Source organism: Anomaloglossus baeobatrachus, chromosome 1 (assembly GCF_048569485.1).
Source record: "Anomaloglossus baeobatrachus isolate aAnoBae1 chromosome 1, aAnoBae1.hap1, whole genome shotgun sequence".
NCBI lineage: Eukaryota > Metazoa > Chordata > Amphibia > Anura > Aromobatidae > Anomaloglossus > Anomaloglossus baeobatrachus.
In genome coordinates, this window is record NC_134353.1 from 862,103,583 (window position 1) to 862,117,533 (window position 13,951).

The window sequence follows — 13,951 nt, forward strand, 5'->3', positions numbered from 1 at the left end:
GATGGATGCCAAGAAATTTCCTTGGGTCATTGACTGATCGCAGAGATTCCATGCAAAATTGCCGCACCTGAACATGCTTGTTGAGAAGCTTGAGATCCAGGTCGGAAAGCACCGTCCTTCTCGGGGACTAGGAAGAGATTTGAGTAGAAATCTCAGAACCGTTCCCAGTCGGGAACTGGTACAATTATTCCATTGGCCTGCAAGAGTGCCACGGCCTGTGAGAAGGCGGCGGCCTTGGAGCAGGGGGGAGTTGACAGAAAAAATCTGTTTGGCGGCTGGATAGAATTCTATTCTGTAGCCGTGGGAGATGGTAACCCACACCCACTGATCGAAGACGTGTTGAAACCACACGTCGCCCAAGAGGGAGAGCCTGCCACCGACCAAGGACGTTACTGGCGCGGCCAGATAATCAAGGGGAGGCTGCCTTGGTGGCAGCAGCTCCTGCCGACTTAGGACGCGGCTTCATGCGCCAGTTGGTTTACGGACCTTGGCTGAATTAGTGGACGAGGCCGAGGGCTTAGCGGACGACCAGTTAGAGGAAACGAAAGGAACGAAACCTCGACTGGTTCCTGCCCTGGAAAGGTTTCCTGGGTTGTGGCATGGAAGTACTCTTCCTGCCAAAAACTTCCTTAATAATTTCATCCAGTTGTTCACCGAATAGACTGGTCCCAGCAAAAGGGAATCCAGCAAGGAACTTCTTAAGAAGCATCTGCCTTCCACTCTCGAAGCCACAGGAACCTGCGGATAGTGAGGGAAGTAGCTGAGGCCACCGCAGTGCGGTGACAGTCTCCAGCTATAGGATGAAAAGACTGAAGCCTGGAAGTTAAGACAACCATGTCGGGCATAAAGACCCTGGTGAGGGAACGCTTCTTCTCCCGAGAAGCAGAGATGGCTTTGAGAGCCCGCACTGCTGCAAAAGATGGGGAGAACGAGGCCCCTGCCACCTCATATATAGATTTGTCCAGAAGGACAACTTGGCAGACAGTGGGATCTTTAGAGAGGTGCCGTCAGCCACTGACACAACTGTCCGAGCTGAGAGACTAGACACCGTAGGGTCCACCCTTGGTGAATGAGCCCACTCCTTGACCACCAGTGGTGGAAGGGGGAAACAGTCATCAGAACTACGCTTTGGGAAGCGTCTGTCAGGACAAACTCTGGGTTTGGTCACAGTGGCCTGAAAAAACTGGAGTGGTTAAAGAACACACTCCCCGTTCTCTTAGGCAAGGTATACTGATGCTTTTCTGCTAGAGGGGGTTGCTCCCCTGATACAGGCGGATTGAGGTCCAGTACAAATATAATGGACGCAATCAAATGATTAGCATCTGCGTCACCTTCGGACAAAATGGTACATGGAGTAGCGTCCGAGCCCCTAGTAAAGGCATCCTCCCCGTCCTGCGAGTCAGCTCGTGAATCAGAGCCGCGGGACGAGGAAGGAAAGGGGACCCTGCGTCTCCATTTTAGGAGGACGGGGTCTGAGCCAGATGAAGAATCCTCTGTGAGCTTTGCTGAGCGAGCCGTAGCAGCAGAAGCGCCCTGAGAAGGGGGCTGATGCATGCTCAGCAGTGTCCGGGACAGCTGTCCCCTGGAGAGAGGGATTCTACTCAAGCCGGGGGGTTCAGCCACCGGAGCCGGAGCAGCCGGAGGGACCACTGGGGATGAGCTTCCAGGCTGCGGCACCACTATGTTAGAACAGGCATCACAATGTGGTTATGTGCTCGGTACAGACAGTACGAGTCTACATGCGGTGCATAATAAAAACAGCCTTGCAGCCCTGCTCTGATAAAAGACATGCTGCAGAAGTGGGGGCTCTGTCCAGAAAGACCCCCAGCAGAGTATATAAACAGGGTATATAAGCAGCTGCACAACCGGTGGTTGTGGCTTGCCAGACCGTTTAACATAGGAACATCTCTGTGCCCTCCAGATCCCCCAGAAGTGGGGGCTCTGTCCAGAATGACCCCCAGCATAGTATGTAAACAGAGTATATAAGCAGCTGCACAACCGGAGGTTGTGGCTGCCAGACCGTTTAACAATCTCTGTGCCCTCCAGATCCCCCAGAAGTGGGGGCTCTGTCCCAGGCCCCCATTTGCCACAATGTGTTATGAGACATTGAGAACGCTGAGAAAATGGCGTCCGCAGCGAGGAGAGGGGGCGGGGCCTACTCAGAGCAGAACGGAGGGCAAATGAGGTATACAGGGGAGGGAATCTTTCCTCAGTGAGGAGTGTCCCTTCCCTGTGCTGAATAGCCGCTGGGCGGAGCCGCACTGTCCCCTGCACTGACTGACATGCAGGGGTAGAGAATCGAAACTAGGCCTCAGGCGAAGCCGGGACCTAGATTTAAACATGCGGCCAGCGTGCAGGCACCATCGGCGCGGTTCTCCAGTGACAACTGGAGAACCGGCCGGAAATGTTAACACAGTTATAAAACACACTCTCCCCCAATATTAAAGTACAAGGGACCCCTGGAAAGACCACCGTCTGTGGTAATAACGTCTCAGTACTTAGCTTGTGAGACGCAGGTGCCAGGTCCCTGGGGGATGATCGCTCCGTCCGTCAGGGTCCTGAAAGGGCTGCGGATGGAGACCGGTCTCCTGCAAAGCAGTGAGAACCGTGATGGCTCCCACTTCAAGCCAGAGCCTCAGGGGATGGTGAAGGAGCGCGGCATGTGAAGGCTCCAGCCTTGTAATATCAACCTTAACAGCACCGCCGACACAGTGGGGTGAGAAGGGACATGCCGGGAGTCCAGATTGGACCCGCTTTTCTTCCAAATCTTTGAAATCAAAAATCAAAAATCAGAGGATGCATGTGTGTGTGTGACCTCCTGAACACAAAGCATTGAACTGGTTGGATTTGTCATCCGGGGAGTGTATATGCTCGGAGGGAGGAGCTACACTTTTAGTGTAGTACTTTGTGTGTCCTCCGGAGGCAGAAGCTATACACCCATGGTTTGGGTCTCCCATAAGGAACGATGAAGAAAAGACAATTTCAGGAGACAGTCAGTGCGCTACATTTACTTTGTAATATAAAAAACACACTCTGGAAAGAGGAGTAGAAAAAAAATAAAAATGTCAAATAAATACCTTGGACGGTACTCCGCTGGAACCGGTGAAGAGTACGGTCAGCAACGTTACAACAACAATATCACTATGTTCAAACAGCAGCAAAGTCCTAGAAAACAAAGACCACAAATCAGTGACACAGATCACCAGATACAAGAATATAAAAAGCATGTAAACACCATCACAACGCTGACAAAGGGAAACACTACACTAAAAATTAACTGGGAGTTTTCCATTTATAATGGCCCAAGGACACTTCAAGATGATGAGGGAGCAGGAGCGGCTGTGAATCCCCCCAGTGGTCTGCGGCTGGAGGTATAGATGGTTTATGCCATTATGAGGCCCAAGTGAAAATGCTTTTTGCAAAATGTGAATGTCACATTAACAAGCATTATAGGGAATCTGTCATCAGGTTTTTGCCACCTAATCTGAGAGCAGCATAACGTAGTGGCAGAGATCGTGATTCCAGCGATGTGTCACTTAAGGTACCGTCACACTAAGCAACATCACTAACAACATCGCTGCTGAGGCACAACTTGCTAGCGATGTTGCTGTGTGTGACATCCAGAAACAACCTGGCCCCTGCTGTGAGGTCGCTGGTTGTTGCTGAATGTCCTGGACCATTTTTTAGTTGTTGCTCTCCCGCTGTGAAGCACACATCGCTGTGTGTGACAGCGAGAGAGCAACAACTGAATGTGCAGGGAGCCAGCTTCTGCGGATGCTGGCAACCAATGTAAATATCGGGTAACCAAGAAGCCCTTTCCTTGGTTACCCGATATTTACCTTCGTTACCAGCGTCCGCCGCTCTCAGCTGTCAGTGCCGGCTCCCCGCACACGTAGCTGGAGTACACATCGGGTAATTAACCCGATGTGTACTGTGGCTAGGAGTGCAGGGAACAGGGAGCCGGCACTGGCAGCGTGAGAGCGGCGGACGCTGGTAACGAAGGTAAATATCGGGTAACCAAGGGAAGGGCTTCTTGGTTACCCGCTGTTTACCGTGGTTACCAGCATCCGCAGAAGCCGGCTCCCTGCTGCCTGCACAAGTAGCAGAGTACACATCGGGTAATTAACCCGATGTGTACTGTGGCTAGGTGTGCAGGGAGCCAGCGCTAAGCGGTGTGCACTGGTAACCAAGGTAAATATCGGGTTGGTTACCCGATATTTACCTTAGTTACCAAGCGCAGCATGCTTCCACGTGTAGCGACGCTCCAGCGATCACTGCCAGGTCAGGTTGCTGGTGGGATCGCTGGAGCGTCGCTTAGTGTGACATCTCACCAGCGACCTCCTAGCAACTTACCAGCGATCCCTATCAGGTTGTATCGTTGTTGGGATCGCTGGTAAGTTGTTTAGTGTGACTGGGCCTTTACTGTGCTGCTTAGTGTAGTTTTGATAAAATCACTGTTTAATCAGCAGTAGATTATCATTACAGGACTACTTGGTGTGCTGCAGGTAGTCCAGCATATTCATGAGCCCTATATAACTGCGAGATCTGCAGAAGAGAAAACATTGCTTTTATCAAAATGACAGCAAACGGCTCAGTAAGTGACACATTGCTGAAATCAGGGTCTCTGCTCCACATTATGCTGCTCTCAGATAAGGGAGAAAAAAAAAACCTGGTGACAGATTTCCTTTTAGCCTCAGACACACACTTTACCTATAAAAATATTAAAAATTGAGTGTCCTCAGTGGCAAATATTTTTTAACCCCTTCATCCACAGGCAATTTTCCACTTTGGCTTTTTCCTCCTTTTCTTTTGAGAGCCATAACTTTTTTACTTTTCAGTCAATATAGCCATATGAAGGCTTGTTTTTTGCGGGATGAGTTGTACTTTTTAATGACAAAATTCATTCTACCAAACAGTGTACTGGAAACTGGGGGAAAAAAATCCAAGTGGGGTGAATTTACAAAAAAAGGGAAATTCCACAATAGTTTTTTTTTTATCAAATTGACGGGTTAATATGATCCACTAGTTTATGATATACATATGATATAGGTATGATTACGTAGATTATAAACATGTATAGTGTTTTTGTTTTTTTTTATTTAAATAGTGAAAAAAAAAATTTTTTAGAAATTTGTAAAAAAATAAAGGGAATTTTGTTTACTTACCGTAAATTCCTTTTCTTCTAGCTCCTATTGGGAGACCCAGACAATTGGGTGTATAGCTTCTGCCTCCGGAGGCCACACAAAGTATTACACTTTAAAAAGTGTAACCCCTCCCCTCTGCTATACACCCTCCCGTGCATCACGGGCTCATCAGTTTTGGTGCCAAAGCAGGAAGGAGGAAACTTATAAATTGGTCTAAGGTAAATTCAATCCGAAGGATGTTCGGAGAACTGAAACCATGACCCAAAAGAACAATTCAACATGAACAACATGTGTACACAAAAGAACAACAGCCCGAAGGGAACAGGGGCGGGTGCTGGGTCTCCCAATAGGAGCTAGAAGAAAAGGAATTTACGGTAAGTAAACAAAATTCCCTTCTTCTTTGTCGCTCCATTGGGAGACCCAGACAATTGGGATGTCCAAAAGCAATCCCTGGTTGGGTAAAAGAATACCTCGATAAAAAGAGCCGAAAAACGGCCCCCTCTTACAGGTGGGCAACTGCCGCCTGAAGGACTCGCCTACCTAGGCTGGCATCTGCCGAATCATCGGCATGCACCTGATAGTGTTTCGTGAAAGTGTGCAGACTCGACCAGGTAGCCGCTTGACACACCTGCTGAGCCGTAGACTGGTGTCGCAATGCCCAGGAAGCACCGACGGCTCTGGTAGAATGGGCTTTCAGCCCTGCAGGAATCGGAAGCCCAAAAGAACGGTAGGCTTCAAGAATCGGTTCCTTGATCCACCGAGCCAAGGTTGACTTGAAAACCTGAAGTCCCTTACTCTGGCCCGCGATAAAGACAAGAGCGCATCGGGCCGGCGCAGGGGCGCCGTGCGAGAAATGTAGAGCCGGAGTGCTCTCACCAGATCTAATAAATGCAAATCCTTTTCACATTGGTGAACTGGATGCGGACCCAAAGAGAGTAAGAAGATATCCTGATTGAGATGAAACGGGGATACCTTAGGGAGAAAGTCCGGGACCGGACGTAGAACCACCTTATCCTGGTGAGACACCAGGAGGGGGGCTTTGCCTGACAGCGCTGCTAGCTCAGACACTCCTTTGAGTGATGTGACTGCCACTAGGAAGGCTACCTTTTGCGAAAGGCGAGATAGAGAGATCCCGCATCGGCTCGAAAAGTGACTTCTGAAGAGTCGTCAGCACCCTGATAAGATCCGAGGGTGCTAACGGACGCTTGTAAGGTGGGACTATGTGGCCAACCCCCTGCAGGAACGTGCGGACCTGCGAAAGCCTGGCTAGACGCCTTTGAAAAAACACGGAAAGCGCCGATACTTGTCCCTTGAGAGAGCCGAGAGACAAGCCCTTGTCCATTCCAGATTGAAGGAAAGAAGAAAAGTGGGCAAGGCAAACGGCCAGGGAGTAAACCCTGAGTCAGAGCACCAGGATAAGAAGATCCTCCAAGTCCTGTGATAGATCTTGGCGGACGTTGGTTTCCTGGCCTGTCTCATGATGACAATGACGTCTGGAAATATCCCTGATGACGCTAGGAGCCAGGACTCAATGGCCACACAGTCAAGTTTAGGGCCGCAGAATTCCGAAGGACAAATGGCCCTTGAGACAGCAAGTTTGGTCGGTCTGGGAGTGCCCACGGTTGATCCACCGTGAGGTGCCACAGATCCGGGTACCACGATCACCTCGGCCAGTCTGGGCGACGAGGATGGCGCGGCGACAGTCTGACCTGATCTTGCGTAACACTCTGGGCAGTAGTGCCAGAGGAGGAAATACATAAGGCAGTCGAAACTGCGACCAGTCCTGAAGTAGCGCGTCTGCCGCTAGAGCTCTGTGATCCGTGGACCGAGCCATGTATGCCGCGACTTTGTTGTTGTGCCGGGACGCCATTAGATCGACGTCCGGCGTTCCCCAGCGGCAACAGATCTCTAGAAACACGTCCGGGTGAAGAGACCATTCCCCTGCGTTCATGCCCCGGCGACTGAGAAAATCTGCTTCCCAGTTTTCTACGCCCGGGATGTGAACTGCGGAGATGGTGTAGGCTGTGGCTTCCGCCCACAGCAGAATCCGCCGAACTTCTCGGAAGGCTTGACGACTGCGTGTGCCGCCCTGGTGGTTGATGTACGCAACCGCCGTGGCGATGTCCGACTGTATTCGGATCTGCCTGCCCTCCAGCCACCGCTGGAACGCCTTTAGGGCTAGATACACTGCCCTTATCCAGAACATTGATCTGAAGGGAGGACTCTGTCAGAGTCCAGGCTCTCTGAGCCGAGTGGTGGAGGAAGATCGCTCCCCACCCTGACCGACTCGCGTCCAATTGTGACCACAGCCCCGGCTGGGGGCCGGAAGGATTTTCCCTTCGCCCAGGAAGTGGAAAGAAAGAGAGACGTTCTTGTCTAGGGACGTCGACCTCCTGTCACATTTGTGGTGTCCGATAGAAGCGGACGCAGACGAAACTGCGCAAGGGAACTGCCTCCCTTTTTTGCCACCATCTTCCTTAGAAAGTGCATGAGGCGCCTCAAGGGGTGTGACTGGGCCCGAAGGAGAGAGTGCACCCCTGCCTGTAGTGAACGCTGATTATGCAGCGGAAGCTTCACTATCGCTGAGAGAGTATGAAACTCCATCCCGAGGTAAGTCAGAGATTGGGTCGGTGTCAGTTTTGATCACAGAGTGGCTCTGAGAGTGTAGGACCGCCACCACTGCTGCCATGACCTGGTGAAGACCCGTGGGGCTGTTTCCATGCCGAAGGCAGTGCCCCGAACTGAAGGTGTTCGTCCCCGATGGCGAAACGCAGGAAACGTTGAGGCTCTGGTGCAATCGGCACATGGAGATAAGCATCCCTGATGTCGATTGATGCTAGGAAGTCTCCTTGTGCCATCGAGGCGATGACAAAGCGGAGAGATTCTGTCCGGAACCGTCAGGTTCTCACATGTCTGTTGAGCAGTGTGAAGTCCAGAACGGGGCGGAATGATCCGTCCTTTCTTGATACCACGAACAAGTTGGAGTAAAAACCGCGACTACGTTCTTGAAGGGGAACGGGTAACGCAACTCCTCCTGCCGTCAGAGTGTTCACCGCCTGAAAACGTGCATCAGCTCGCTCGGAGGGCGGAGATGTTGTGAAGAAACGAGTCGGAGGACGAGAACTGAGCTCTATCCTGTAACCGTGAGACAGAATGTCTCTCATCCAACGGTCTTGGACATGTGGAGACCGCTCCCCTGACCTGGACCGCCATGCAGAAGAGTTTCTCTGGCTCTTCTGTAGCCTGTTGGACGATGAGATGGGGACCTAGCTGAGGGTGCTAAGGTCTCTTTGGTATGGGCTGGGTAAGCACGAGTCCATTCCTTTGGAATGCTCAATCGATTCATCCAATTGTGCGCCAAACAATCGGTCGCCAGAAAATGGCAAACCGGACAATAGCTTCTTGGAAGCAGAGACTGCCTTCCATTCTCGTAGCCACATGGCCCTGCAGACTGCCACCGGATTGGCGGATGCTACCGCTGTACGGCAAGCCGAGTCCAGGACAGCATTCATGGCGTATGATGAAAAAACCGACGCCTGGGACGTCGAAGACGCTAATTGCGGAGCAGAGTATGACCGCATTAATCTCAGACAGAGCAGCTGAGATAGCCTGGAGTGCCCACACTGCTGCAAAGGCTGGGGCAACGGACGCGCCTATGGCTTCATAGATGGATTTCATTAGGAGCTCAATCTGCCTGTCCGTGGCATTCTTGAGCATTGAACCGTCAGCCACTGCTACTACGGATCTAGCCGCCCGTCTAGAGACTGGAGGGCCACCTTGGAACACTGAGCCCAACCCTTAACCACGTCAGAGGGGAAGGGATAACGTGTGTTATTAATGCGTTTAGTAAAACGCTTGTCCGGGAAGCCCTGTGCTTCTGGACAGCATCTCTGAAGCATTGAGAGCCACGTCCGGACAGAGTCCTGGGCTGCGACCTCCGCCTCATCCTCTAGAGAGTCCTCAAGCTGAGACTCTTGATGAAGACGGGGAAGATTCTAAGCAAGCCCGCTTAGCCGGTCTGGGACTGCAGTCCGTGCCGGAGTCCCCCACGTAATAAGTAGACCAGGAGCCCGCTGCGTCGCGGACCGAGCGGGGCCTGTGAGCGATCCCGCAGTGCCCGGGGCCTGTGTAAGGGGCCAGTCTGGGCTGCAAGCTTCTAGTATCTTAGAAGACCATATGTCCATAGACTGAGCCCTGGATTGTGAAAGTGACCCAGAGAGTTTTTCAGCAAAAGCTGCAAACTCTGTCTCTGCCGTCTGGACAGGGGACGCCGGCGGTTCTACCCGGGCCGAGTCCAACCAGTGCCCCAGGCTCCGCTGAGCGAGTGCCACATGGCCAGAGCAATGCTCACAGTGATCACTGAGTATGTACCGCCGAACTGTGACGATGCATACAATATTTATAATATATATATATATATATATATATATATATATATATATATATATATATATATATATATATATATATATATATATATATATATATATATATATATATATATATATATATATATATATATATATATATATATATATATATATAATATATATATATATATATTACATACAGTTCAGCACTCTAGGTGGCCCAGCCCGATGGGAAGAAGCCACCTGGCTTACCGACCGCTCAAGCAGTGTGTGCTGCTTAAAAACATGGCTGTCGGCGTTTACAGGGGAAGAGGGGGCTGTGGGCGTAACCCCAAAAGTGCGGGAATCTGGAGTCCCGGAGTGAAAAGTGAGGGGGGCGGAGGACAGCCAAGTGTGCTCCAGCACTCACTGTCGGCGTCAGACCGACCGTCCCGCCCCTCCCCCTGACTGGCAGGTCCGGGGGCGGGAGTTTAAGGCACTAGGCCGCAAAAGCCGGGGGCTAAAGTTAAAAACCTCGGCCGGCCAGCAGGCGTGGTCGGCGCGGTAGTCCCGTACTACCCCCGCAGTCGCCTCCAAGTCTGAGGCCAAGGTGCTCCATGCACCGTCCCCGAGGGGACACTGAGTACCTGTGCGGGGATCTGTGCCGTAGATGATTAGTGAGGGGGGCGGAGGACAGCCCAGTCTGCTCCAGCCCTCACTGTCGGCGTCAGCCCGACCGTCCCGCCCTTCCCCCTGACTGGCAGGTCCGGGGGCGGGAGTTTAAGGCACTAGGCCGCAAAAGCCGGGGGATAAAGTTGAAAACCGCGGCCGGCCAGCAGGCACGGTCGGCGCGGTAGTCCCGTACCAACCCCGCAATCGCTGCCAAGTCTAAGTCCAAGGTGCTCCATGCACCGTCCCTAAGGGGACACTGAGTACCTGTGCGGGGATCTGTGCCATAGAGTGAATAGTGAGGGGGGCGGAGGACAGCCAAGTGTGCTCCAGCCCTCACTGTCGGCGTCCGACCGACCGTCCCGCCCTACCCCCTGACTGGCAGGGCCGGGGGCGGGAGTTTAAGGCACTAGGCCGCAAAAGCCGGGGACTAAAGTTAAAACCGCGGCCGGCAAGCAGGCGCGGTCGGCGCGGTAGTCCCGGCGTCATACCAATCCCTGCAGTCGCTGCAGCGTCTGAGGTCCAGGTGCGCTATGCACCGTCCCTAAGGGGACACAGAGTACCTGTAGATGCAGGGCCCTGTCCCTGATGATACTCAGTCTCCTGTCCGTCAGATTCCCTCAGGGGCTGCGGAGGGAGCCCGGTCCCATGCCTGGATGACCGGATAGGATCCCACTTCTCCCAGAGCCCCTAAGGGATGGGGAAGGAAAACGGCATGTGGCTCCTGCCTGTGTACCCGCAATGGGTACCTCAACCTTAACAACACCGCCGACTCAGTGGGGTGAGAAGGGAGCATGCCGGGGGCCCTGTGAGGGGCCCTCTTTTCTTCCATCCGATAAAATCAGCAGCTGCTGCTGACTAAAATGGGAGCATGAGTGCATGTGTGCCTCCTTCAACACAAAGCATAAAACTGATGAGCCCGTGATGCACGGGAGGGTGTATAGCAGAGGGGAGGGGTTACACTTTTTAAAGTGTAATACTTTGTGTGGCCTCTGGAGGCAGAAGCTATACATCCAATTGTCTGGGTCTCCCAATGGAGCGACAAAGAAAATAAATAAATAAAAAATTTGCTTGTATTGCCATTTACCAAAACCTGTATCGGTTTCATTTTTTGGGATCTGGGGCTGTGTGGGGATCACTATTTTGCACCACGAGTTGATATTTTTACCGATATGATTTTGGGCTAGATACAATGTTTTGATTGCCTCTTATTGCATTTTATTCATTATTGCGGAGAAAAAAAAATGCAATTCTGGAGTATTGATTTTTTTTTCTCATTACGCCATTTACCCCCCAGATTAATGTAGTTTATATTTTGATAGATCAGCCATCATGTGCCTCTAAAAGCGGTGTGCCTCCCACAGCTGTTAAAGGCACATGATGGCTGATTAAATCAGTCATCCTGTGCAGAGAAAGATGCAGGTTCTCAAAGGCCGGGACACGACTTTTCACGTACACGTACGTCACAAGGCCTAAAGGGGTTAAAAAGGTATAAGCCAAAAAGGACTAAATTTCATGGTTGGAGGAAAACTGCTGATCACTTGAGGTGCCAGGGGCCGATCAGTGATCGCTGCTGCCTTGATGATAGGTCTTTCTCTTTTCTCCGCGGATTCTGAAGACTTCACATCAATGGAAGAATAAGTTTTTATTTTTAAATATAATTGCAATTACCTTAAAGGCCCACAAAGTGTAAGGCCAAAGAACCACAGGAGTGAGATAATGCAGCCAACGAAAGCATGTTTCACAATACTGATCCACTAGAAAAAAGGAGACAAGAAAGGGTTAATTCAGTCATGAACAAAGCCTCTGCCTACACTACATCTGATCACGCTGATATAACCACAAATGTGAGCTGATCAATCACTGCATGCGGCTTGCACAGGGCCGGGCATCACTCATACCCAAGCACAGCGCTGCTCGCTTGAGATTTTTTACTCATCAGTTACTCGAACTTTGGGTTGTTGAACCTCGAGCCTAAAAAGTACCGTCACACATAACGAGATCGCTAGCGAGATCGCAGCTGAGTCACGGTTTCCGTGACGCAGTAGCGATCCCGTTAGCGATCTTGTTATGTGTCACACCTACCAGCGATCAGGCCCCTGCTGTGAGGCCTGCTGGGCAGGACACATCGCTGTGTTTGACAATGTGGGACAGGGTCACAGTGACTGCTGAGATCGTTATACAGGTCACTACTGCGACCTGTATCGTTCCTGCATCGCTGGTAAGATCTGACTGTGTGAGATCTCACCAGCGACCTCCCAGCGACTTACCTGCGATCCCTATCAGGTCGCATTGTTTTCGGGATCGCTGGTAAGTTGTTGTGTGTGACTGGGCCTTAAGGTTTGCTCATCTCGAGTCTCTGTCTCTACATTATCCTGCTCTCAGATGAGGTAGCAAAAACCTGGTGACAGATTCCCTTTAAGAACAGGAGACTGGTGTTGGGTTGTCCACTGTCTCACTATTGGGGTGAATGTGTGAGACTTCCTGCTGAGCTGGGAGATACTGTGTGGGGGTCGTGTGGAACCTCTGTACTCCTCTTTTACTCCATGCTGAATATTATAGTAGAAGCAATGTAAACTGAATTACTGTGCATTATGGAACTTGAAGGGGGCTATAAAGGAGAAAATACAGGGTAATCTGTCTTTTGTTCAGAGCAAAATGAATGTGGCAGTCTGTTAAGTATATAGTGAGAGGTGCAAAATAATGCATTCAAGCAGTTTTCCCTCCACTATGAGATTAAATGGATGGCCCGAAGACCCCCAAAAATCTCCATCCCTACCTAAAACTATTGTCTAATATATTTGCACTAAAAATTTCCTATCCTTCCCAAACTGCACTACCTAACTGCTATAATGTATTTGTTTCCCTACTTCCCCTCTTATGAAGCTTTGTTTGAGAACCCCAGTGCATGATGGGATACTAAACAAAGCGTCCTCAGGGTGCAGAGGCTGCGGTCACTGCCACAGCCTCCCTGAAACAAAGCATCATCAGTGAGGCACGTTCCAAGGGCTGGTAAGAGTGCACTGTAAGTGCGGTGTCAGAATATGAGGTGTACAGGGACCAGCAAGTGATGTCACAAGTCTCTGTACGCTAGGTATTCTGACCCCGCACTGACAGTGTACTCTGCTCTGTTGTTGGATCATTACTGCTGATGGGTGACAACAGAGAATGTGTTGTTATTGTGCACATCGCACAGTGACAGAGCAGGGCCTAGCCCAGCTCCTGAAACAAGTATCAATTATGACGTTTCAGCGAGGGGACAGACTGTGACTGTCTGCATCATTAGCCACATGAGAGCAAATGCCCAAATCATGTTTTCCAGATCATAAGAAATAAGCCCAAGTGGAGCCACTGACAGTAGCTAAAAAGAAACATGAACAAAGCCTAAGGTCATGTGCACATGTTAAGTATTTAATCCATTTTGGTCACAAAAATTTCCTAGTGCCAGCAAAGTGAATGAGACTCCGGATGTCTCTTGCCATCGTTATTTTTTTTCCTTGCAGATTTGAAGGAATGTCACATCTGCATCATCTCAAATCTTTCTGCATCTTTAAAGTATTTTTCACAAATTCCAATCAATGGGGAAAAAATGCAAGTTAAAAAAAAAAAAATAAAAAAAATAAATAAATAAATAAATAAATGTTTATTTTACGTTGCGTTATTCCTGCCAAGAGACATGATTTTGGTGTATAAACAAACCCCAAGAGTAAAATAGTCCTGGCAGGTTTGATAGAGGAAAGGAATCAACTGTGTAGGGGCTGCGGCTGGGAAACGCAGATTCACTGACGC

General features: G+C 50.5%; 1 protein-coding gene across 1 annotated transcript in view; it reads right to left on the bottom strand.

Annotated features, from left to right (window-relative positions):
* The window catches only part of SLC30A5 (solute carrier family 30 member 5), a 99,769-nt gene that overhangs the window by 74,119 nt on the left and 11,699 nt on the right, over window positions 1–13,951 (bottom strand). Inside the window, exons 4-5 of the mRNA XM_075342454.1 lie at window positions 11,834–11,919; window positions 3,078–3,165 (exon numbers count right to left, since the gene is read on the bottom strand). Coding sequence (XP_075198569.1) covers window positions 3,078–3,165; window positions 11,834–11,919 — 174 coding nt within the window. The remainder of the gene's footprint in view (window positions 1–3,077; window positions 3,166–11,833; window positions 11,920–13,951) is intronic.